General features: G+C 45.8%; 1 protein-coding gene across 2 annotated transcripts in view; it reads right to left on the reverse strand.

Moving 5' to 3' along the window:
* LOC135394112 (cell adhesion molecule Dscam1-like) overlaps window positions 1-26793 on the reverse strand; it is a 281899-nt gene that overhangs the window by 167099 nt on the left and 88007 nt on the right. For both annotated transcript variants that reach the window (XM_064624627.1, XM_064624626.1), the window contains exon 2: window positions 14861-15181. In XM_064624627.1, coding sequence (XP_064480697.1) covers window positions 14861-15181 — 321 coding nt within the window. The remainder of the gene's footprint in view (window positions 1-14860; window positions 15182-26793) is intronic.

Genomic DNA, 26793 nt, shown 5'->3' on the forward strand with positions numbered 1-26793 from the left:
CGTGCACACCTAGAACAGTGCACGAGAACGTGCTCAATGTCCTCCATGGTTGCACAAAGAGTAGAGTTCGCTGAATTAGCCTTCCCAATGTTATGGAGGAATTTGCGCCCGTATGGCACGTTCAGGAAATTGTACAAGAGAGTCTGGATAGACCGAGGTAATTAGGAATTAGAAATTTAGTACGCGTCCGTTCGTTTCTATGTGTGTGTGATTCTTCACACTGCGGGCGAGGGAATCTCCTATAGCCTGTAGCGACCAATCTCCAATCTTTTTATTTATTTTAGTTACTGATTTATTTATTCGTTACTTCTGACTACCTATTGGCAGTTGTAGCAGGAATGGGTAATTACACAGCACATACAGCGTGTTACACTACAACACAGAAACACGGAACGGAACAATTGCAAACCGATAACACACAAGGAGATAATTACATTTAAAAAAAAGTTGGAAACGTAGGCAGTGCCCTACGCATGAGACGCCCACTGCACCACTGAATGAAGAACGGTTAACAAAAAAAAAAAAAAAAACATCTAGCTTTGGGGCACTACTGATTTCCTGATAAAGGAATGCAGTCGTTCGTAGTGAGAGGGAAAAAAGGAAATTTGAAAACGTTTGTCCGATACCCTGGAATCAGTGTTGTACCCGTTACCGAAATATGGTATCTGGTATATGGTACCCGATACTCGTTAAAAAGTGATGAGTAAAAAGTGCCGAAATACCAATATCGATACCTCTTTTTAAAGTAACGCAGTACCGCTACCGTTACTAAAAAAAAGTAACGCGATACTTTTGCTTGAAGTACGAAGATGATGCAACATAGAAATCTCGCTTACGTGAAGAGCTTTGCAGTAAAAAGACATCATATTTCATATGTAGCTCGGACACGTTATGCTTGGCTTTTATCAATAGCTGGTTCTCGAAGTCGTATTGCCATCCTTGTAGGCCGTGGTCTCTCCGGCAGCTGACAGAGGCCAGTGTGACAATTACGTTAGTGTGAGGCCGACACATACCGTGGAGTCCAATGACCAATGAATCCTATCCGAAGTTAACAATACCACAGTATATGTGAGCGTGACTGAGTGCGACACACAGCTTTGCAGTGGAATCCAGAGCGCACTGTCAAAGACTTGACATCTGTTCGTTGACCTCAACTCATTTGTTGAACTCAGCATGGTTATTTCCTCCCGTTTCTAAGAAAAACAGCGAACATGTGTTTTTATAATTCCATAATTCCGGTTACGGATCACTTAGGCGTGTCCACAGCCTTCTTGTTGAGGGCTAGGCGGACCATTGACAATGAATAAGAGTGAGACATGTGGTCGGTGAAGAAAGGGTGAGGACACTAAAAAGAATCGGTGTCGGTAACGATACAGAGATCACGTTACCATAAATTTGTAGCGGGAATACTTTTCCGATACGGATTTAAAAAAGTATCGCGATACGCACTCCGATACAGTAGAAGTATCGATTACTGTAACGGCGTTACTTGTAACGGCGATACGGATGCAAGGGACCGAGAGCGCGTTCCATTTTATATTTGTACAGCGGAGCAGTACACTGATATTTAAGGTGCATAGGGGTTGGCGGCAAGTAGTGCAAGGCCTCAGTTCCTATGAAAGATCAATACGCGGATTTGAAGGGAGGGGGAGCAGGGAGCTCCTCTCAAGCGGTGAATCACCCCAGGCCATAGTCAGGATTTAGTTGTTGTTGTTGTTCAGTTCCTATGAAGCAGGCACAAAAAACAATGAGAATACACTGACCACCAGTGGTTTATCCAGAATCCCAAGCACCGAGTGGTATTGGAAAAAAAAATTGGGGGGGGGGGGTCATTATTATAGTTACGTCATTACAGCTTAACATGTCATCACCGACATGTATCTAAAGCTGGAATCGCAAGGGCACCCCCTGTAGGGGGTACACAGGTGAAAAAGTTAGAGGGGTGTCACTAAATATTTGGAGGGGTGTTAGGGGGGTAGGGGGAGGTCTGGATAAATCAGTGCTGACCACCCATGCGTGTTCACCGCCCTGCATTTCAAAGTTGCTTTCTGCGCCTGTTTGAGAGACGGGGCAAACAAATGAACACCGTCTTTCACGGACCAAAAACAAATTCGTCCGCTAAAAACGGCACGCACCCTCGCGTCGGCATTCGACAGTATAGCGACGGGAATTAATACCAGCGCAAACGGAGCGTTAATACCAGAGCGCTCTTCATACCTAGTGACGAGCGCGACAGGAACGGAGAGGAACATGCCGAGCATTGCACAGTTCTTTTTTTAAGACAGTCGCCCAAGAGCGATGTCATAGCGTCGAGAATTCCGCGCGTTTGCACGTCTCCCGCGGAGAACTGCTACACGCCTGCCCGTGTCCGAAAGGAATTCGGAGCCGAGCATACTTTCATCAACTCGACTTTCTTTATTATTACTCTTTTATTCTTCCGTACCTAAGACGCAACGAGACTTGTCAACACGCACGTCTCCATGGATGCTCTCACGATTCAGGCTCGCGAGGGTTGTATGTAGTTTAGCACGTATTTCATTACGCTCCGTTCGAAGCACGTTCTGGATGCAAGGTCGCATTTCTCCTTTCGCGATAAGACCGCGGGGCAAATCTGGCTATACGACCGGTATCCAGCCGTGAACAAGTGGAGAGAGAGAATAGCTGGAGGAAGGGGTAGACGGAGAGGTTAGTATGAGCAGGAATGTAGTATGTCCAGACATGCGTCTGCGAGGCGCGACAGAGAAAACTTGAGGCTACACAGGTGGTGACGGCATTCGATCTCGCGACCTTTCAGTTTTTCAGCATGACCGCGAAGGCACCGGCACCGTGCAGATGCTGTATTCATCCGGCAACGCCGCTGGTTTCAATGCAGTTAGCTAGGGCATGAAGGTCTCGCTTTTGACTTACTTGACTCGTTTTGACGTATTTCAATCACTTCGTGAATCAAAAGACATTGAGACGCTGCGTAGGTTCCAGTGTAAGTAATAACCTCGCTTTAGGAGTGCAAGAGTTCGCGCGCAGATGGCGGCATCACCCTTCTATCTTGCTTGACAGTGGCTGTGTGACCGTCTCTGGTGCGCCCCCCTGAGCGTCATTCACTTGCTCTCATTTGCCCTGTAAATACTCTGCACCTGTGTATATACTCATTATGTACTGCATTCCATACTGTAGATAATCGCAGCCATCGAAAAGATTTTCTGTTTCTGGCAAATTACGAAAGGATGTAACTTGACGTGACAACTAACACACAAAAAAATTCTCTGTACGCAGTATTTTTCTTGGAATAAGACGCCCCCGAACATCGACGCGCGCGTTCCTGCTCGACTCGCTCAGCAGGCCGAAACGAGGAGGCGGACGACGATTGTGATGTCATCAGGGTTACAAGAGAGACCGCGCTCCAATCGGGGCCGGCGCTTTTCGCACTTTTTTTTTTCTTTTTCGTTTCTACTCCTAGTTCTGTCTCGGTATAGCAGACGACGCTTCTCCAAACAAGCAAACCAGTTAGCGGGTCGCACCGCGATGTCGTCAAAACGACTCTGGCGGCTAGTTGCGGGCACTGCCACCGTCGCGCGCGGTCGCGATTTTCAAAATCGAATTCCGCGATATGCATGCATCTGTCGACTGAATCACTTCGCATGGTGCGTTTTAGCAGTCAGGTTAACGGCCTGGTTTGAACAAAATGGTCGTAACTGAGGCGCTTTCTGCGCTCCTTTAAGGAGTCCTATGTGTGTAAGTAAGTAAGTAAGTATGTGTGCATGTTGGTAAGGTGTATGTCAACTAAGGTGTGAAGTAGCAGTTCTTATTCTACGCTAAGTGTGAACAGATTTTTTAAAAATATATATAACACTTTTTCCAAGATGAAATCAATTGCAATATAGCATATGCTAAAGGGCACTCCCTAGCAGGGCATTAGCAAAGTCCAAAGGCAATGTCTTAATTAACTTTCATTTATTAACTTTTTAATTATAAAAGCTACAAAGTTGTCCCAATGAGAACATCTGTTCCTTTCGGTCACCTGATATCGTAGCCGTTTTCAGAACAAAAATTCGTTCGATAGATCGCCCGCAAAAAATTCGTGAAGGAACGCCATTTTTTTCTTTATTTTGTTCATTGCGCTTCTTAGAAGACGCGTCTTTCTTTCACCCCCAATGTGAGAGGGAGAAGGAGCACACTATCGCCTCTCGCGTCCTGGAAAAAGATTAAAAGGAAACAGAAAATGCAACCCAAGGTAACGCCTGTTCTGATAGAGTCACCCGATACATTTGTTTTTGTTTTGTTTCCGCAAGTTAAAGCTCATCTTCGACGCATGAGGCGGCACTGTGCTCCTTCCCCCTCTCCTGTTGGGGATGAAGGAAATACGCGTCTTCTAAGAAGCGCAATGAACAAAATAAAGAAAAAAATGGCGTTCCTTCACGAATTTTTTGCGGGCGATCTATCGAACAGATTTTTGTTCTGAAAACGGCTACGATATCAGGTGACCGAAAGGAACAGATGTTCTCATTGGGACAACTTTGTAGCTTTTATAATTAAAAAGTTAATTAATGAAAGTTAATTAAGACATTGCCTTTGGACTTTGCTAATGCCCAGCTAGGGAGTGCCCTTCAGCATATGCTATATTGCAATTGATTTTATCTTGGAAAAAGTGTTATATATATTTTTTTAAAATCTGTTCACACTTATCGTGGACACCCTGTATATACATATATATATGAGATGAACACTGGAACATCCGTCCAGAGCAATATTAGTTTAATGAATAATCCTGCCCATGCACGAGCGTGAGTTCGGTCTCTTCGTTGTTACGTCATATATATATATATATTTCTTTTGTCTTGGCCAAGACAGTGCCACTGTCGAAACGTCGACCCCTTGCCCATTTTACTTTTTAACGTCTCCCTATGTAATAAACTAGTGTTTGTAACTTCCCTAAAATCTGTTTCCTCGTCTTTTTTTGAACTTCTGTAAAACTCCGTGGCCGTTTGAGAATCCTTTTACCTCACCCTATATATATATATATATATATATATATATAATAGTTCTGTTTCTCTGCGCACAGCCATAGAAGCCATCTTAATCTGTAATTTTGAATTTCAAACATGTCTAGTGTCATTTACTTGTTTCTTTAATGGCTTTTCTTCTGCATTGTATATATATATATATATATATAACGTAGACATCCTCCCTAACTTTTATGATTTTTAAGTTTTAATAAACCCTTTTTTTGTTACTTCCCCTACTTTCGTCTTCTGTCTCCCATTTATTTCAACTATATATATATATATATGTTTGTAAGTCAAACGTCGCCATGCCAGTACTGGACAGCTGTTTCGGCCTTCTTGGGCCTCATCAGCAGTACGCAGGCAGGCAACGTTTGATCGGATGGCGTCAGAAGGTCACGTGGCACGTGAAGCCAAAGAGCTCCTGCTAATTTTTTCCCCCTTATACATTTGACTGGCTTTGCACTGGGCTTTCAGAGGTGTCCTATGACACCCTGACGGGAGGCTTCACGTGCCACGTGACCTTCTGACGCCATCCGATCAAACGTTGCCTGCCTGCGTACTGCTGATGAGGCCCAAGAAGGCCGAAACAGCTGTCCAGTACTGGCATGGCGACGTTTGACTTACAAACATATGCTATACGTGCAGCCAAAGAGCTCCTGCTAATTTTTTCCCCCTTATATATATATATATATATATATGTATACGTTCCTTGTAGAAAGGACGAACATAGCACTCCCTGTAGTAATACTTTGACATTATGAACTCTGAGAGAAGCTACAGGCACTAGGGCGAGGATGACTACCAGCGTGGAGACCGAGAGAGGGCTAAAGAGTAAGAGTTTTTAATTCGAGCAGAAAGTATAGCATTACACGTACTACGTCATCTAAGCTCAGCCTTCCAAAATATGTGCTGTCAAACCCAGCGCGAGAAGGCGCAATCTTTCACGTCAGTTCCACGCAGCGGAGATAAATTTAACGCTCCCCATCAATCTTATCATTAGCATCACTCGGCGTCCGCGCGCGCAAAGTGGCAAGTGCTTGGCTAATTAATAATTCCTCGCGTCGGAACAGGACGAAGATTTTTCTCGATCTAATTATGTCCACCATCTTTCAAGGCGTCCGACATGATCACAATTTTGCTCTTTGATTTTAACACACACACACAAAAGAGAGAGAGAGAGAGATAAGAGAACACATTCGATATGCATATTTCTCCCATTGGAAACTCCACTTCGAACATATCTCCTACATGCACACGTTGATGATGGCATTTCACGTCGAGACTGGGAGGTGACACGGGAACGAAACAGGCGTCGGCTGTGCTTGTCTGGGTGCTTTCCCTGGGCTTTGCTCTGACGCCTTTGAGACAAATGTCGCAACAGTTTCCTGTGAAGTCTGCCCAAGACGCACGATCCCTCTCTCCCTGCGATAGTCGTGACGTTGCCCGCCTGAGCGTGGCCGACTACGGCGAGCAATTCCATCAGCGGCACCGCATGCACACGTCCCACCTATTTCTCACTGCAAACTTGCTTAAACCAGGAAAACATATGGGAAACAGTAGAAGAATGGATGACGCACACGGTGCAGTGATTTTGCAAACCCCTCCCCTACACCCACACACTAAGGCTCTTATAATAACCCCCAAAATACCTACAAGAAAGACACACACGAACAAAAACCCTAAAACACCAGCAGACAAGGGTGCCACCCACCCCCCCCCCGCCCTCTGCCGAATTCCCATCACTTTTCTTTCCGATAAACCACGCAGATACGGGAGTGCGCTTTCCGGAACCGTACCGCTCGATATGTGTCTGATTGTGGCGATAAGGATTTCGCTACTGTGGGGAGAGATAGACGGGGTCGTGGGTAAGTGCCAAAGGTCTTCCGTAACGGCACCTACCAAAGTGCTGGGCGCACACTATCGGTCGCCGGAGACCATTTGTCATTTAGCTCCCCCTCTCGGAGCAATCGGGCGATCAGGGGGATTGAAACACAACGGAAGCTTTCATGCTGCTCCACCTGGTGTCATGCGTTATTTAATTACAGGAGTGAGTCATCCAGGCAACCATTCGAAGCGCGGACGAACGTTGACGGAAGCAGAACTTAATTAAAAAAAACAAATAACTGCAATATGTGGCGCATGAGCTTGGCAGAGGAACGTTCTGTGCCCAACTTTGCACCCGACAGTACCGTGTACGCTGTACTTCTACTGATCAATCATCTACATACGTACTATATTGATGTGTCAATGAAACACGCGATGGATGGGTCATGTTATCTAGTGGACCTACATGTGGTGCCTGCCTGAAATGGATACATGCTGCTCGGGTGGTGGTGGTGGCCGTCGTGCATCCTTGACACCCCTCACGAGGAACTGGGCCGGCGTTTACCTTGGAGCGTTTGAGGAAAGGCGAGGGAAAGACACACAGGCTAAACCTAGCTCTTAGTTAGGGTTAGGCCTCATATCCTCTAAATGCCCATTCCCACCGACGTCCCAAATCAACCAAAAGCTCATTTCCTCCGAAAAAATGTTCGGAGGTTTTGGGTTTTCGGTTGATATGAGCACGCGGGTCGCAGTGACCCACATCCCCCAAATGTTATTTTCATCCGAGCGCCCATAACCACCGAAAGCGGGATACTTGAAAGGACACGCCTTTCCCGTTTTTGAAGGAGAGGACGAAGGGTACACGGCTCTGAAGTGTGCGGCAATCCGATGTACCCCCTGCAAGGCTACAACTGACCAGAGAGGGTCACGTGACCCTTGTCGTCACGTGGGTCCCTGGCTGCTGCTCATCCGGTGCCCGAAATGTCCATTCTGTACCGTAATGTAGGCGGTCTGCTGACATTCTATAGCTTTGTGTGTGTGTGTGTGTGTGTTTAATAATTCTCCCTGGTCCTTGGTCCCTGGCCCAATCCAGCCCAGCAACGCTCTGCGATCAAAGCTCTTCTGACATTTCTGGACACCATCGGACTTCGATCGTTATTGTGAAGGGGCTCGTTATTTTATTCCCCCCATTCCAAGGGGTAGAGTATCGCCTGTGGCGATGAAACGCCCCACTCTCCAAGGTCAAAAATAAAGTTGTTGTTGTTAATTCTCCCTGGAGATGTAACAGATATGACGGATATAAAAATGAGAACTGGTGTACAAAACCCACATTAAAGAAGCCTGAGCATGGGTGGGTGGAAACGACGCGATACTCGGTGTGAGGTGGGTACCTGTCATGTCATTTCTATTCGTTAAAGCTCAGAAGTGAAGCTTGGAAAGGAAATACGTATAAATGAGGTCGTGTCCATGAAGTGATGAAAAGAGTATTTGGATGATGTGGGTCACTGCCAGCCGCTTGCTCATATCAACCGAAAGCCCAGAACCTCCGAACATTTTTCGGAGGAAACGAGCTTTTGGTTGATTTGGGACGTCGGTGGAAATGGGAGTTTGGAGGATATGGTCTGCTACCCTTAGTTAGCCCTCCTGGTCAACATGATGGTTAACATGATGGTCAACATGGTTAACACGATTACGGTTTCCGCGCTGCCTACTGTCTGAGACCGCAAAGGTGCGCAAGTGCTAGTCACCGGACACGAGTCTGAGATGAACGAGATACAGGACATATTTGACATTTGAGTGTCGTGTAAGCACCGCGAAGCAGCCGTGGCTATGAGAGGTATGCGTACATAAACAGATGGACAGTCGGCAACAGGAAGCAGTGGGAAACGAGGGGGTAGCATGCGTCGTGGGGCGACTTCATGGGGAACTGTGCCGGCGTGCGCCTCGAACGTTTGCCCGAAAACTCAGCGAAAACCTTCAGACGGTTGTATAGGATTCGAACAAACCATCTCGCAGTCTTCAGTATGACATTGGATCGAGCACCAACGAGCAGGTTCTGTATCTGTACCTCGCTGCGAACGCACCGATCTGTGCCTGTCTATTAAGTTGCTGCCAAAAGTTGATAAGAATGGTACTCAAGTAGCTCAAAACGTACTCAATGAGAATGTCAGGTGGAATGGAGGTCGAAGAAAGGCAAAACTAGAGTCACTAAATAAGCTACGCTTCAGAGTAGCGACACAGAGTTCCAAGAGCGAGCATGCGCCATCTTGTTTCCGCGCCACGCTGCCCACGCGCACAAGCACTTCAGAGCACTTTAGCAAGTGATGGCATCTATCGTGCGCGGGTGAAATGTTCCTTTCGTTTGCAAGCAGCTCATCAAGGGTGACGGCCTTGAGCTCACCTTGACAGCCTCGGAACGCTCTGGTGGACAATACATGAATTATAGCGCAACAATCATAGACGCTCCTCTATCTCACAGCGTGCATTATGTTAGCTGTCTTTTATCCTCAACGGGGGATGGTACCGGTGTGGTGCGGAAACAAGATGGCGCTCCTGCTCTCCCTTGGATATCAGTGTCGATACTCTGAAGCGAAGCTTATTTAGTGACTCTAGGCGAAACAACATTCGCGTATTGCTAATATTACTTTTCAAGCTAAATATAGATTATACCAAAACTTCCGAGCTAATTAACACAGATAAATGAACTTCACAGACAATACTAAACCCACATGACAGGTATTCTCAAAAGCGAACATCGCGTCTTTATCGAAGAAGACACATTTTAAAATAAGGTACTGTCGCTTCTCACTTAGTTCAATCTAGCTTACAATAGATGCATTTTTTTACATTTCACGCAGCAGTTTGCCTGCGGGTCATTTTCCTCCGCTGTTATCTTTCGAGCAGTGTTATTTTTTGCCCCTCTCTTCGGTTCATCCACGGATTATTTCTCGATATTTCGAGCACCGAAAGAATAACATATCGCCACAAGAAGAAAAAAAAAAGCCCCGAGGATTACTCGTGCGGGGTTAATGGAAAGCAGTGCTTGTAACTTGTGTCTTTGAAGGTACGATAATTTATGAAGCGGACGGAGAGTTTTTTTTATTCCTTTGCTACATGAGAATAGGAACGGGGGGGGGGGGGGTATAATGCATCACTTTCTTATTAATTGTAAGCGCGCTATCATCGATAGCCATGGACTGTATCGAAAGTGTAGTAGAGAGTCAATGATGACTTGATGACACCAGACACTAAAGTACTTGCAAAATACAAGAGATCAGTGCATCATGCTCAAGCACGCTTTACACCGGCGCTCTATACGCTATAGCCCTAGTCGCGCGCCATAAAATCTACAATCGTCACTATCGCCCTTACACCGGAAGTATATTCTCTTCTTTCAGCAAACTTTTGCGAGCCGGTTGCTAACTGTTGCTTGCTGATCCCGAATCGTCACAGTCGTCTTGCTGGACTACGACCGCAACCCCTTTGCGGCAACAATAGCCTCTATATGTGAGTCGAGACCATCCACAACTTCTACAGCCTGGCCAGCCATGCGTTGTGCCCGCTGAGCCATAGAAAGGACGATAATCTAAGTGAGATCCGTAACGTGGTACAGTACACACGGGGACGTGCAGCGACAGCACCGCTCGGCGTCTTCAACGGAGCGAAGGATTTCGACGTAGTGTTGCGCGCACACCTACTTTAAGCCCTAAACGCTGACGTGCTCCCCGCGTCGTTCGTGCCAGGAATTCTCTTGCTCTACGAGGACCATCGTATAGTCACGATTAGAGTCACTTGACGCGACGGGCGTTGCTGGCTTGCAGTCCACCTGCTATGGCACTCTCTTGGGTGGTAGTTACAAGTAGCTCGTAACTGTTCTTCGATAACCACTTACGCTAACAGTTAACTTATTTTTAACGTATATCATGAGGTAAACTTCAACTGTAACTCGTTACTAGTTCTGGTGAAAGTAGCTGTAAAATGTAACTAATTCAGTGACTATGGTAGTGACAGAAAAATATCAAGATCGGGCCTGAGACCTGATTGGTACGAGAAGTAATACGAAGTTTACGAAGGGTGGACTCCGGTTGGCAAGGTGAACTACTGACGCTAATCTCAGACGTGTGGACTGGTCGCGGTGGATCATTTGGTGGCGTGTCTGCTTGCCCCCTGAGGTGACGGGTTGACTTCGGATGGATTCTAGGGATACGACAAAATAGAAGGATAGATAACGTAGGAAAGACGTGTAGGAGACGTAGACGTGTAGGTACGAATGCGATCTGGGGATGAAAGAAGAAAACACCGAAGATAAGATAAACTATACTAAAGTAGCGTTGCTTGCAGTAAATAGTCCCTTAAGAAGTGCTGCCATCTAAGGTTTCTCGGTTGCACTTACATATTCCAGCACTATATATCCAATTTTCTGCCATTCAATCGGATCAGAGAGAAAATGAGGGGAGGGGGGGATATGTTTAATAGAGTGAAAGAAAAAAGGAAGAAAAGAAAAATGGAAATGGAAAATGAGGCCTTATAACGTGTGTAGCGCTAAATACTAAAGTCTACTGAAGCACTTTTTTTTTAATTTCCTTAATTTCTTCAATGCATCTCCTCCGCATTCATTAAACCGCAATTTCAACATTCTCCTCACCCTGCAGTTCTAAGTTCAATACCGTATTCTGCGTACAATAAATATGCTCCCAAGCTGTAACGAGAATTCGCAATCAGACCCTGTTAAGAAGAGTCTACATTAAGGCCTATTCATTACGAATTTACTTTGTGAGAGGGAAAGTTGAACTAGCTAATTAGGATCCAACAAGTCGCTTCATTGAAACGACGTTGTGTGAAGATTTCATTAAGGAAACTTGCGAAGGCATTAATTCTTTGTGGACGCTCGAATGTGGAGAGGTCGGCATTGTGTGGAGACGTTCGGGAGGCGAATATGCATGGATATTGTTTCGTGGCACAAATTAAATCGTTCGTTGTGGGAAGAAGCACACCGATGAAACATTGGAGTTACTGAACTGGCGGTTATGTTGATTAAACCATCAAGGTTCTTTGACGGTCCAGCGACAACGTGGATATTTCGAACGGCGACAATCTTATTAGAGCGCACCTATTGCTGCTTGTCTTACTCCGGTCGTCTGTACCTCATAAATTCTGCACCTCTATGACTTCGTGGCTGTCCGCACTTTCACCTTTCAGCGTACATTTACTGTAAGGAAAGAAGGAGTAATTGCGTTGCCACAAAAATTAGTTCCTTTAGCGTGTACCTGCGCGGGACTAAATGAACCTCAAAGAGTGGGGACTGCATTTTACGCTCTGCTCTGACTGTCCTTGGTACATAATTCATGTGCATCAATGAAAATACTTTGAATTAAACCGTCAACCGTGATATGTCGTGTGATATAAAATCTTCGGACATGCATAGGGCACAATTTGCCAAGAAAGAACCGATAACCATTTCCTACTGTGTGGGGGTAGAAATTGCTAAGTTTGCTACGTTATATATGGCCTTATTCCATCAAATTCACGAAGTGCACTTATTAACGTAGACTGTTGCATTCAGAAGACCATTTGCGACGTTCAGTAACTATTTGCAGTCCTGGGGAGTAAATTTCGGGGTCAGGGGACTACAGTGGGGCAGTCGCAATCTACGGGACTAAAAGCTACAATTACTCCGATTTTACTGTCCCCCCCCCCTCCTTAGAGGATACGACATAGGCCATATGAGACCGCACGACTGTCCAAGCGATACACAGTGAAAGGGAGAGATCTCAATTTAATTGCATTTTTATTGGAGATGAACGTTTGGGCGCTCTTTTTGTACTCCCTCTCTACCCTATCCTTAATTTCTCTCTCTCTCTCTCTCTATTTTCTGTGTGTGTGTGTGTGTGCAACTTAGAATGTTATGGCATTTCTATTGCGTCACACCTGGGCACCTAAACTGGGCATCTAAACTTCAAAATGCCACTGCGAACGAGTACTATATAGCACGATACACGAATGACCTTCCAACTAATTCACTGAATCGATCGCAGTTGACGTATTTCGTAGTTTTCCTTATGTCCATTTTGCATTGAGACTTCCATGCAATCATGCAGACATTCAATTCAAACACAGCAGCCCCTCATTTTTTTAATCGGGACAAAGGTGGATCAACTTTTCAAATGAAGCAAAGAGTTCTTCATTTCTCTTATCTAAAGTTCTTCGACGTAGCACGCAGAAAATCGTAAGATCCCCTTCATCTATAAAATCCATCTACTTCGAAAGGAAACAAAAAACGCTTCACTGACTCTCACGAAATGGACTTTCTCCTCTCTACTTTCCTCTCTGTAAGCTTCCACTCCGTTTGCCGCTGTACGGTCCCAGAGTTCAACCTGATATATTTTCCGAAGCAGATGGATACTACGACGTCGGCTACACATATTTTAGTTCCGATCGTAATGTGCACATGGGATATGTGCTTCCTAGATGAATTGCACACTGAGGTCGAATTTCGGAAGGCAGACGATTTGCTTTCTGAGTACGAAGAAACGACGAAGGGTTTTGAAATTGAGGGATACGTCATCCGTAATTTGATAGTGGGGTCTTGCTCACTGGGATATTGCGTAAAGCTTGCATGGCTTTGGCTGCATTCGATGGTTTTCTAGGGGAGTAGTAGTCAAAAGGCACTTTGCCTTTGTTAAATTGAAGCATATTCATAAACTGAAGATAAAGTGTTTACTGGCAAGGAAACGGATTGGGAAAGTCAAGATGAAACGTAGCTTGTGGTGTGGTAGTGGAAGAAATAAGTTTATTTATTTATTTTACCAAAGTAATGCCTGCTTACTTAGAGTAGGTCCTAATAATCGTGAACGGGAGTGGTCCCAGAGAGCAACACAACATTGTTTAGATCGAGTACTGAACAACCAACAGGGGTGACGCAAATGAGGGCAAAATCAGGAGCAAACATGTTCCCGAATCGCAACATGAAACTGCTCGGTGATGGTGACGTGTTAAAGAAAAAATTGAAAGAATAATGGAATGGATAAAGAAAAGCTGCTCGGTATTTATTTATTGCACTGACTGTCCAGGATGGAGATTTGTTCCAGTTGTTTATGGTACGTGGGAAAGAAGAAATACTTTAAACAATTTACAGGCGAGCACGTTTTACGTAAATTAGAATATTCGGTATAAGAATGAGATACGTTCTTCCTACTTGCACAATCGTGATATGGTGCGATATGCTCAACACAACTTTCGTGATATGGTACATATGGCATGGTAATTTTAGTGTCTCAAGCTTAAGTGTGTCCTGAAAACTTTCGATGTTTTCTCTTTGCCTGAGCGTTGTCCTTCAGCTTTTGTACACGTAAACATTAAACAGCAAAAATCGTGAACATTTCTGAAAAACCTTTATTGGAGCACACCTGTCTTATGCATATTGTATAGGAAAATGCGTGACACAACGATGCTGCGTTATATTCGATAAATTCGCGATTATGTTTTGAACGTAACACACTTAGGTGCGTTGACGCTGCTGATAGTGTCAAGGTTTTAACTATAGCCTACGAAGACGCCTCGCGTACGAAAGGAGATACCGTGTCCACACCGAGCATGCGCTATACGCGAATGTAGGCCTTTGGGCTCGTTGGTATTCGATAGGGAGAATCTGGAGAGCTCAAACTAGACAAGGACGGACAGAAACACGCCCATCTCCAGTCGTTTCTGTCCAACCCTGTGTATTTTAGCGCTTCACGCTACCCCTATACGCAAAGCCACGTTTGGCGCATGCGCAGTGCGCACCTTATTTCCTTGCGTACACAAAACGATTGGGTACTGCTTTGGTGGATCTCCCAGATTCACAAGCGGCGGTATCCTATCGATAGTTTTTGACTACCGACTGTCGACTATCGATAGTGTTATCGATAGTGTTATCGATAGCGATATCGATAGTTTTCTTACTTCCGATAGTTCGATTCTCATACGACTATCGATAGTATCGATAGTACTATCGATAGTTTTGCATCACTACTTCACACACGATCTCGATCACTCACCAGCTCTCACGCGCACGTCTCGGCTAACGATGGTGCCGAGTGCGTTGGAAGCAGTGCACCGGTAGATGGCAGCATGAACATCCTGTCGATAATCCTCCCCACGAAAGGGCGGGAATACGAGAGACCCGTTGGGCCGCACGTAGCGGAGACTGCGAATGTCCGTCACCGGAACGCCGTCCGACGTTGTCCATTGAACGCGTGGCTCCGGCGACCCGACGGCGGTGCAAGGAACGCTCGCCCCCGTGTCGTTGGAAAAGTTGACGCGCCGCGGGGGTTCGTGGATGAAAGAAGGGCCGCGCCGGTCATGTTGGAAGGGAGACACTGCAAGGAGTCAAAGAAAACAGTCATAAGTACATGCTTAAGTACATAAGTGCAGTACAACATAAGTACAGTACTTGCAAAAAGAAAATTTATTTAGTGATTTTCGCCTATGGATGGGATTTCTTTATGAATATTACTTTGTTATTTTTATTTCTTTATGGTTATATGTTGTTCTATAAATTTATTGTTATACACTCTTAAAACAGAACTTCACCGCATAGCACGCTCCTAGCCAATCATAATCTCGAATGACATCGTTCTCTCCACTGATTTGCTGGAAACGGGAGGCGTGCGCATTTTAGTGACAATTATGGACTGCATAAGTGTCGCAAAAAGGCTCCGCCTCCCGTTTTCAACAAATCAGGGGTGAGAACGTTGTCATTCGAGACGATGGCTGGCTAGGAGCGTGCTATGTGGTAAAACTCATGTTTTTTTTTTATTGCGTGTTAGCGCCGCGAAGCAACTGTGGCTATGAGCGGCGTACAGATGTGGACAGACGGAGAGAGGACAGCAGGAAGGAGTGAGGGACAGCGGGAGAAACTCATTTTTAAGAGTGTATTTATTTCTTTGTTATCCGCGCCTCACGATGTTCGGAGGTCGTCAGGCGTTCAGAGGTCCTGTAAAGCGTGCTCCCCCACAAGATATCTTTAACTAAGGTGAAGCCAACTTCACATTTCCCATTCTGTCAATATAGTTTTCTCCACTGAAACGGTTGGAAGTGGATTTGTTTTAGCGCTCTATTGGATGACAGTGACCACCATTTATATTACTGATGACATGCGACAGAATATGAAGACACGCACTGTTGATTGATTGGTTGGTTGGCTGGCGGCGTTTCATTGCCGGACGGTTGTTGAATCGAAGTGATTGCGTGTTGCACGCGACACCGCGTCAAAGGCGCTTTGCTTCTCGCGTGCGGCCCCAACATTGATTTCGGGGGGCAGCGTACAAATCTACATCATACCAGTTTTTCCCCTGCGACAAGCTAGGTGAACTGTCATTCCAAATGGCTGAACGTGGCACGACGGACATGTCGTGCTGAGGCTTAATTATAGCTTGGCATTATTGTCACTCTAATCCAGTGAAGCCAGAATGCACCATTGTTGCTCCGAAGGGCACGGGCGGGTGCGGTTGGTGCCGCTATGGAGATGCAAACTTGCAGGCGTTTTGTGAACAAACGCCATTTCCCCGTGGTCAGCGGGCGGGCGAAAATTAAGGTGGGCCGGACTGCGAGAAAGGCGCGCCGGTCGAGGAACATTAAATTTGAGCTGCTTCGGAGTTTAAATGAGATTCGGGGCTGTAACGTTGTTGCCGCATGAATAAATGAAACAATCTCAGGCGGGGTTCATGCAAATTTTATCAAGGAAGACAGCACGACCGTACTTCTTTTGAGCCTATTGTGAGAAAAGGCTGGTGGTGGACACGGCAATGGTGGATGTTGTTGGAGCGGCGGAGAAAATGCAGATCTGCATTCAAATCATTGGAACCAGTTAAAGTTTTGGTAATGTTGGAAACATAGTTTGGGTTCGTGACCTGTGTAACGAAGGCTGTGTCGTTACGGGAGACATGGTGGACATTGGCAGTTGAAATGCAGGCGTGGTATTTCATTAGTGTAGAATAACCTGTGTTATTCTTCCGTCTGTAAGTGTCCCGCCGTGTTCGGGGTAATGTAGTGAGATATTTTGTGTTGATTAGATAAGGACGCGTTTAAAAACTGAATATTCAATTTGAAAAGACCTTACGGGTTATTGTGGTAAGATAAGGACATGAACGTTGTTTCTTACATGCGCACAAACTTATCAAGACATAAGACGAAAATAAGACTGAAGGATGCTGCAGGGAAAACTTCTTATGAATATGTTATTGTGATCATAATAGTTTCACACAGACAAGATTCCGATTAATTATGGAACTTTCCAAGTGAGCGATTGTAGCGTCACCGCAACCGATGCATATGGAAACAATCCATAGAGTGTCTTAGCTACTGAAAAAGATAACGAATCTATGGCCAATCGAGACTGCAGTATCTCCACTGGCGACATCTGGAGATGGGCGCTCAATAGGATGCACAATTCAGCTAAGTTTCCCCAATATTCCCACTCGAAATGCTGTGCCACTCAAAATCCATTCCCTCACAAGCAAAGCAATGCTTTCTGCGAAGAGCCACCGCCAACGAATTCATTTCCAACACAAAGCCGTCGCCGCAGTTATCTCTTCTGCTCACCGCGTCTGCCATCTCAACTTGTGTTCGTGACAGAACCACGTGACTGCCTCAGAATCAATAAGGAACCACCCCAGTCATCATCGAAAACCCCCCAACCTTCAGAATCATCAAGAGATTGGGGGGAGGCGCGCACAAAAGCAAGCCGACCGCTTAGGGGGACTGCATTGCTTCCCCTTCGAACCATTGCGAAGTTAGGGGTGCCGGTCGGTCCTTTTTGCTACTTCTCCCTCCAAATTAGGCTGCCAAGCATGAGTCAGAACTTGACTGAATCGGTGAGACAGAAAAAGTCCTCGGCATGTTTCTGCTTCACTTGCCATCGCGACAAGGGAGGGCTCGAGGCTGTGGGGCTTTATTAGCAGCAGATGAGAGGACAGACAGCGGAAGCTTATTTTCAGTTCTTCTTTTTGCATCCCCCCTTCCCCACTCATACTTATGTGACATTTGTTTTGCATTACTAATGAGGAGGAACAGTTCGTTCAATGAATATTAGAGATAGAACCGTCTTGTAATGATGATACGATTCGACGCTGTAAAAACAGTGGAAGGCGCGGCATCCTGCGCGTGTTGCCCGCACAACACGGGTGTCCGCAGCTGTTCCAATATGATACTCAACGCATTCTTGGCGTTCTTTCGCGGCTTAATGTTTATGACGCCGTCGATTTCTTGCGTCAGAATGCGTAAATATATTCGGAAGAACGAATGACAAGTTCAAAACGTCAGAGCAACATCACATTGTTGCGTGGATATGTTTTATTCCTGCTGGTTACAACTAATGGGCAGACGGGTACCGTTTCGATTCGATACCGACGTTCCTGGCTCTGCATTTTAGCGCAGCTTTAATGTCACGGTCAACAACCCGTAGCCTGTACAAATGCAGTAGCGCTGACTTTAACGTATCCCGTAGTGCACACCTTTAACTCACCGGCGGCTTCGATTGCAATTGTGGCCTTCCCTGCTGTACACGGGAGGAGTGTAGCGAAGCGAAGAAACAATGATGCTTTCATGTGAAGCACAAAGCCCACGCTTTGAAGTTTTCGCTTAATCCGATACATGATTTCACCAACTGGAATTATACTGTGGATTTGAACCCGCAGTAAATGCTGCGTCACACTCTGTCTAGTGTTCCATCAGGTTGTATAAGCACAGCGCGTTTAATGTCATATATGTCCTATTTGAGTTACTATGTCTATTCATCTTTCGACGGTCAAATTTTTCATACATTCTCGTCTCCTGCTTCCATTTGAGCGATTAAAGCTCGAAGGGAACTCGTTAACTTTGAGCAAGTTTAATCTTTCAGCTACATGCCTTTCTATGGGAAGTAACGCCCGAAGAATAAGTAAGGCCATTGAGTCACACGTACGCGTCTCTGCGATGTCCCGCAAGAGTCCCGACCACATTATCGATATATATTTAGGGCTTTTTAGGTTCGCAACTAGAATGGAATTCATTACAACTGTATAGTCGAAGCTCACGAAGGTGTATCTGGCAACGAGTAATAACAAGCAATTTGCCTATTAGAAACACACGTAGCTCGGAAATTAAACAACTCCATAGTTATTTTCTTAGATACCAATGATGCTTCAAAGTTTTTGTCCCTCATTAAAGCGAGACTCTGGGGCAAATTTTGCTGGCGAAAGGTGTGTACACATTGCAGGAATCCCGTAACTGTATATTTACGATGCACAAAGCGGGAAGGAATACCGGAGACACGTTTATTCTGCATTGCACACTTGAACGTGCACGTGGCGACATTTTTAGGCAGAGCATTCGCATATTATTGGAACCTACGAACAATTTCTTTACGGATGCTATGCTTTGAAACGCGCGCACTAAAATGTGAAGGTATAAACAATACACGCTTAAAATCCACCACGACAGCAACTTCTACCTCCATATTTTTTCTACGCCCATCATCATCATCACCATCATCGTCATCTTAGCACCAAATGATGCGAGAGCAGACATTATCCTACCCAAGAGGGAGGGTTAAAGAACTTCTTCGAACTTGCGAGCGTTAAGCACTGTCGAAATTCCAAGTGGCCAATGCTTAATTTGGCGAAGGGAGAATCTCCACTGTGCCTTTATGCATTGCCGACCTAATTGTCCGTAAATGGCGTCGTTTAGGGAAGCTTTTCCCGAGGCTTATTGGCTATAGAAACGTGTGCGGGGACAGCCTCGGGTAATTTGTGCATCTTAAAACACAGTCATTTTGTGCTCTATATCCGTACTTTGTGTTCGGGGTAATCAGTTAATTGTCAACACGTGCCAAGGAAGCAGTCGTGTTCGTGACCTCAGGCTATTATAAAAAGGATAAGACTGAGCTTTACCCAAGGGTATAGAGGGTATATACCCCAGTGTATTTATAGCGGGGACACGTTTGTTATGATATGGGGTTTGTTATGGGGATGAAGTTATGATGTTGTTATTTAGGTGGACTCCATTTATAGTTCGGGTTAATAGGGGCAGGGCGGGGTACGGAGGGGACTGCTGAGGTAGAGAACGTGGCTCGGGGAAGGGGGTTTGCATCACGAGCACGGTATGTACAAAATCAGAGCTTAAAGGTAGCTGATTGTTGTGATTCAGGGTCGGTGGTGCAGACATATCGCAGCACTTTAAACAGGGACACAACGCAGAAAAAGACAAGACGCGATGCTATGTTGTTCTACAGAGCTATGTTGTTCAGGGAGGTTGAGACATAGGCCGGGAAGTTCACTGATGATGGCCACTGTGGCCCTCATTCACCATCACGTCATGGATTATAATGTTGTGTTAAGTGATGGGCAGCGTCATGATGTGGTGTTTAAGTTGATGTTGCATGATGACCTATGATGTGAACGTTGAAGTTGAAGTAGGATGAGGGTTGCGATGTTGATGTTGAATGACACAGCACAGATGTCAGCGCTGCTCCCCATGAAGTCGACGCACTGCGCATACTACCTCCACTACCCGCAATGTCCCCCCCCCCCCCTCGTCTCTCCTTCGGGCTTCTCTCACCTGTTCACGATATGGCACGGTCCTTAGCCGCAGTAGCTTCGAGTTAGAACTCCGAGTTCAGAAGGAGCTACTCAACTACTGATGTGGACATGCTACAGAAGACATTGTGTACTATAAAAAGTACATATGAGGAACATGATGAGGAGGTAAAGAACCGAAGTGACACAAAAAAGACACTGGCAGCGTTCTATTTTTATTCCGTAACTATAATTTTATTTACTTTACTGGATATTTAATTGAACTGGAGTAGCAGTATCACTTCATGAGCGCCACATTCAGTGCCGGATTTACAGTGGTGGGGGCCAGGAGCTGCGTACATGGTGGGGGCCCTTCTGCCTGATCAGTACTTTTCATGGTGCTTCATAATGATAAATTACGGTCATAGAGATGCCTGATCTCGGAGCAAATATTCAACAACAACAACAATAAATGAAGAAGTGATGATGACATGGGATGTTTCCCCGTGGTAGCCACAGGACACTACCCCATTTCACAGTGGTTAATATGAGAGGATGAATTATGGCGAGAATGGAGCAACGACAGGTCGGAGTTCTGTTTAGAGCTCTTCAAGGAGTCCAGTGGTCTGCATGAGAACGAAAAGGGAGCGAAGAGCCCGGCACTGATGTTCAGGGGAGCTCCATGGGCCAAGTACTTTGGACAAGCTGAATGGTCTATGGTCGAGGAGTTCAAGTTGGCGTCGAAGTACCCGGCGTTCACACGTGTACCGCTCACAGTCCTCGATGATATGGGGGATCGTAGCTGGGGTGCGGCAAGCTAGGCACAGCGACGTGTTACTGTAACCCAGCTTAGCACGGAACGCAGGGGTGAAGGCGACGTTGAGTCGTAGACGCCGCAGGAGTGTCGTAAAGCTGCGAGGGAAGCCACCTGGCATCCTAAATGATAATGACGGGTCCACTGCATGGAGGAGCGACCATTGAGTGATGTCATGCAGCCATTGCTGGCGGGCCAAGGGTGACACCAACGCAGACAAGTAGGAGCGCCTATCCCCGTTGGAGAGGATAATGGGCAGGGCTCTGGAGATACGGTGGGCCGCAGCAGCCGCCAAATCTGCCTCTTCGTTGCCCTGAATGCCGGTGTGGCCGGGGACCCACTGTAGGGTCACCCGGTGTCCCTGTTCGCCGAGAACCCTGAGCGCCGTCAGGATACTAACAACCACCGGGGCCAACGAGCCGCGGATGCCCATGGTTCCTACACATTGCAGGGCTGATTTTGAGTCGGTGAGCAAATATTCAGTGCGATATATACGTATATGAAAAAGGTCAATGTACACCAGTTGGTTCGTTTATTACCACACATTTTCCAGAAAGAGTACCTCACATTAGCTTTTATAGTTTACATCTTCTAAGATCTCCTATCTACTATCTAGCAAGCTATTCAAGACTACATTACGCTGCTAGCGCACATTGTAACCTTCGTTTACTTCCTTACTCAAAAATCGGTAATGGCCTCCGTAAAATCAAGCTGTTTAAGAATATCTCTTTGTATAACAGTGATAAGGTATTAAGTCTGCCGTGCGTCATGGTTGCCCGATGACTGTTCTTAATGAGCCTCGGTATCGAAAATGAACTGCTGCTACCATCTGCTGCCATTTACCATCTCGTCTCCTGCTTCCATTTGAGCGATTAAAGCTTGAAGGGAACTCGTTAACTTTGAGCAAGTTTAATTTTTCAGCTACATGCTTTTGTATGGGAAGTAACGCCCGAAGAATAAGTAAGGCCTTTGAGTCCCACGTACGCGTCTCTGCGATGTCTCGCAAGAGTCCCGACCACATTATCGATATATTTAGGGCTTTTTAGGTTCCCAACTAGAATGGAATTCATTACAACTGTATAGTCGAAGCTCTCGAAGGTCTATCTGGCAACAAGTAATAACAAGCAATTTGCCTATTAGAAACACACGTGTGAGGTAGCAGCAGGAACTGCTGCTACCTCACAGCAGCAGGAACTGCTGCTACCATCACAGTGAGGTATATACTAAGAGCAACTTTACATAAGGAAAAACTTCCTTCACTCCGCTCTCTATATAAAGCGTCTAGAGGAGCACTCCTCGGCTACCGACCTCGTCTTGCAAAATGCTTTAGCACATAGACTGAAGTGTGTACCTCGAGGATGCAGATTTCTCCAAAGAGACCGAACCAGGACGATAGTTCTTCACACGCGGCCAGCTGTTGATCGAGAGAAGTTAAACTGATCCAGAACCGGGAGAAAGTTCTTTCTCCGAAACTTCCATGAAGGGCCACCGTGCTTCCGGGGTAGCCTGCACTCTTAGAAATGATCTTCACCGCGTAGCACGCTCCTAGCCAACCATAATCTCGAATGATATCGTTATCTGCCCTGATTTGTCGAAAACGGGAGGCGTACGCCTTTTTTGTGACACGTATGCTGTCCATAATTGTCATTAAAAGGCGTACGCCTCCCGTTTTTAACAAATTAGTTAAGATAACGATATCATTCGAGATTATGGTTGGCTAGGAGCGTGCTACGCGGTGAAGTTCATTTTTCAGAGTGTGGTGGCGTCAGCCGTACATTGGGTAGCCGATTGAGCTTTCTTAGTGCAGTACATTCCCTCGTTCCAGTTACATCTTCCACGACCATGCGGTAGTGATCGAATGCTTCACGACTTCAGGTCGAAGCATTTTCAGGTTGCTGTCCAGGTGTATCTTTGGACTTTGTAACATTTTGCTGGTCTTGTCCACGCTGTCTAAAGTATCGTCCCAAAACGTCACATAAATTCCCGTTCCAAAATAGATGACACCGCCGGCTTTAAAGCGCACTTCAGCCATTTCATCTCGATGGCTAGCAATAACTTCAACCGTGTTTAAGAAAATACAGTATCCCCTGACGGCTCTCACAGCAACCGCTCTACAGGACAACCGTGTGCTGCTGACAGTCTTCGGTACTGGAACAGGTTGCTTTGATGAGCAGTCGCCGGACATCGTTGTGGTGATGTTGCTAATCACCTTGTGTCTATGCATGGATGCTATAAAGAACTCGTATACTTGCTCGAGGAAACCTAAAAAAGGCAACATCAGTGGGGAAGCACTCGGCATCTGATTTTGCGAGCAGATTCAGACAGCGCACTGAGCAAGGAACCCACGTAGCCAGATGATTTTTCTGTAGTGCTCGTGCTTGAAGACCTTTGTACCTTCCACTCATGGACGCAGCATTGTCGTAGGACTGCCATACCTTCCTTGATGTTTATGCCTTGTACGTCGAATAAACTGATTAAATCTTTGAACATGACCAACTCTCCCAAACTTAAATGTGCTTTTTTGCAACATCCCGTAGCATTATGAATAAAAGAGACCACCCAAGCAGCACAATGTACTGAAAGTCGAGTGCAATAGGGGCGGACGGGTAGGTGGAAGGCCTTGCACAGACGCGTGAAGCTAAATAACCTTGATAAGACACATACGGTCCACCCCTATTGCACTCGACTTTCGGTACATTGTGCTGCTTGGGCACTTGCCCTCGTTTATCGAAAATTGTGAAACTGATATCTTAGTACTAACTGAAACATGGTTGCATCCGAATATATCTGAAAACGAGTTACTTCCTGGCTTTGTGTATGTACGTTGTGACCGCCCTAATCGCAGGGGCGGCGGTGTGTTACTAGGCTTTAGGAGTGACATTCCGTTCACTCCCCTTCCTCCCTTGAACAACCTTGAAATGTGTTGGGCTTGTGTTTGTTTACCATCTGTTAGATTTCTTATGGGCGTCTCTTACCGTTCCCCTGACCCTGATTGTTTCAACTACGAGCTGAGCGCTGCACTCGCAAGCCTTGTGGAACGTTTCCCGTGTTATCCTGTTCTCTTGATGGGCGATTTTAACTACCCCAGCATTAACTGGGCGCATCCTGCTTATCAAGTACACCTTCCCCCATCAGAACGGGACTTTTTGGATACGTGCCTGAGCTTTAATCTAGAACAAATGGTCCTTTTCCCTACTAGAGTGTCTGGTTCCTCAGCTTCCTGCCTCCCCAAGTAGCACAATGTACTGAAAGACGAGTGCAATAGGGGTGGACGGTACGTGTCTTATCAATGCTCCCTTGTTTCAAGAGTCTGTCCAAGGTCTTCCACCTACCCGTTCACCCCTATTGACTCGACTTTCAGTACATTGTGCTGGTTGGGTCGACCTTGTACTAACGTCTAGACAAGACATCATTTCCAACTTGCGCTCATTTGATTGATTGATTTTAAAAGAAAAAATGGAGATGGTAGTCTCGAGCCACTCGGGACTGGCTACTCCAGGACGCGTTATTAATAAAAGAAAGGGAAACTACACTAACCTCGACGCTTTGAAACGCTTAAGTGATAATAAGTTTCTCTTTTTCTATTTGTGCGGCACATAACCGTTCTCATACACGGCGCAAAGTCATTAAGAACTTTAACGCTGCCAACTTCGAAGCTTCCAATACTGAACTGTCTTTATTTTTCGATGGCTTCGCTATGGAACTTTAACACGCGATCTGTTGAACACAACTGGTGCTTGTTCAGGGAGAAGCTCAGGGAGCTGGAATCGATTCACATACCCACTTGTTCTGTCCCCTCCTCGGATTCAACTCCCTGGTATAGTGCTACTGTTAGGCGACTTCGTGCCAAGAAGAAGCGATTATTCCGTTTGGCTAAAACTTCTAACTCTTCACGTGCCTGGAATCGCTATTATTCAGCTGAGAAAAAATTTACGAAGTGTGTAAAGCAGTCTATAGCTAACTTCTATAACCACAAGTTGCCATCACTCCTAGAACACGAACCAAAAAAAAAAATTTGGCGAACTATTTCCCCACGTGTTGTTACCCCTACAATGCTGCTTGACAGTACTGGTGTGATGGCACCGGATGAAGATTGTTCCTCTATCCTAAACCGATACTTTGCGTCGGTATTCACACGTGAGGACCTTACACTTATGCCTTCATCCCTTTGCTACAACTTCCCTCGGATGGAGGGCCTATCCTTTACCTACCGCGGTATATTAAAACTAATTGATAACAGTAAACTTTCCTCCTCCTGCCGTGCCGATGGAATAACATCCAAAATCCTAAAAAACACTAAACAGGCCTCACCCAAGTTTTTAACGCTTATATTTAACCAATCACTTTCTACGGGGGATATCCCATCCGACTGGCTCATCTCGAAGGTAATTCCGATTTTCAAGTCTGGAGAAACAGTGAAACCTCATAACTACAGGCCCATCTCTCTCACAAGTATACCTTGTAAATTTTTAGAGCATATAATAGTGTCTCGCTTAATGACGTTCCTTGAAACAAATGAGTAAGTCTTCTACCCTTTCCAACATGGGTTTCGGCGTGGCTATTCATGCGAATCCCAACTGCTTGGACTAACACATGACTTATTGAGAAGCATGGATGGGGGATGCCAGGTTGATGCAATATTTACTGACTTTGCTAAAGCATTCGACAGGGTCCCACATGCTCGCTTAATATCAAAACTTTCCGGATTGAACATCAACCCGCTCGTCCTTACGTGGATATGGAACTTTTTGAGTAACATAAAGCAATTCGTGTTGGTTAACAATTCCCAGTCCTCATTAGACCGAGTAACTTCCGGAATCCCTCAGGGTCCGGTTATTCGCCTCTATTATTCCTCATTTACATTAATGACCTTCCACCTGGTTGACATGTCGTATTCCCTATTTGCTGACGATTGCGTCATTTCTCGTTATGTATCAAGTTCGTCAGAACAAATTGCACTCCAAGATGACCTTCATAAGATCGCTTCCTGGTGCTCCTCGTGGCAGTTCCCTATTAACGCCGATAAATGTAAATCAATGTCGTTCACGCGGTCCACCCCCACAATACTTCAATACTCTTGTTGTTCGTCTCTGCTTGAACACGTTACCTCATATAAGTACCTCGGGATTAATCTAAGTAGCAACCCTTTCTTGGTCTCATCACATCTCTCAGACTATAGCCGCCGCTAATCGAACCTTGGGATTCCTTCGGCGGACTCTGGGATTGGCCCCGGTGTCGGTGAAAAAGTTAACCTATACGACATTCGTGAGGTCAAAGCTTGAACATGCCGCGGCGATATGGGACCCTCATCAGGCGTACCTCATAGACCCTTTGGTGTAGGTTCAAAACCGGGCCACCCGGTTCACAGCCTGTGACTATCGTCCCGACAGCAGTGTCTCTGCGATAAAATTGAAGCTCGGTTTAACCACATTGACCCTTCGTCGTAGGATTTCTGCCCTGCTACGTTTTCACAAAACCTTCCACAATAGCTTCCTCTACTCCTCTATACTGCTGCCCCCTAGCCATATATCTCACCGTGTGGATCATGCGTTTAAGGTTAGAGAATACCGAGGTAATACTCAGCGTTTTTCCGAGTCTTGTGTTCCGCGAACTTCACGTTGGT

Source organism: Ornithodoros turicata, chromosome 5 (genome assembly GCF_037126465.1).
Source record: "Ornithodoros turicata isolate Travis chromosome 5, ASM3712646v1, whole genome shotgun sequence".
NCBI lineage: Eukaryota > Metazoa > Arthropoda > Arachnida > Ixodida > Argasidae > Ornithodoros > Ornithodoros turicata.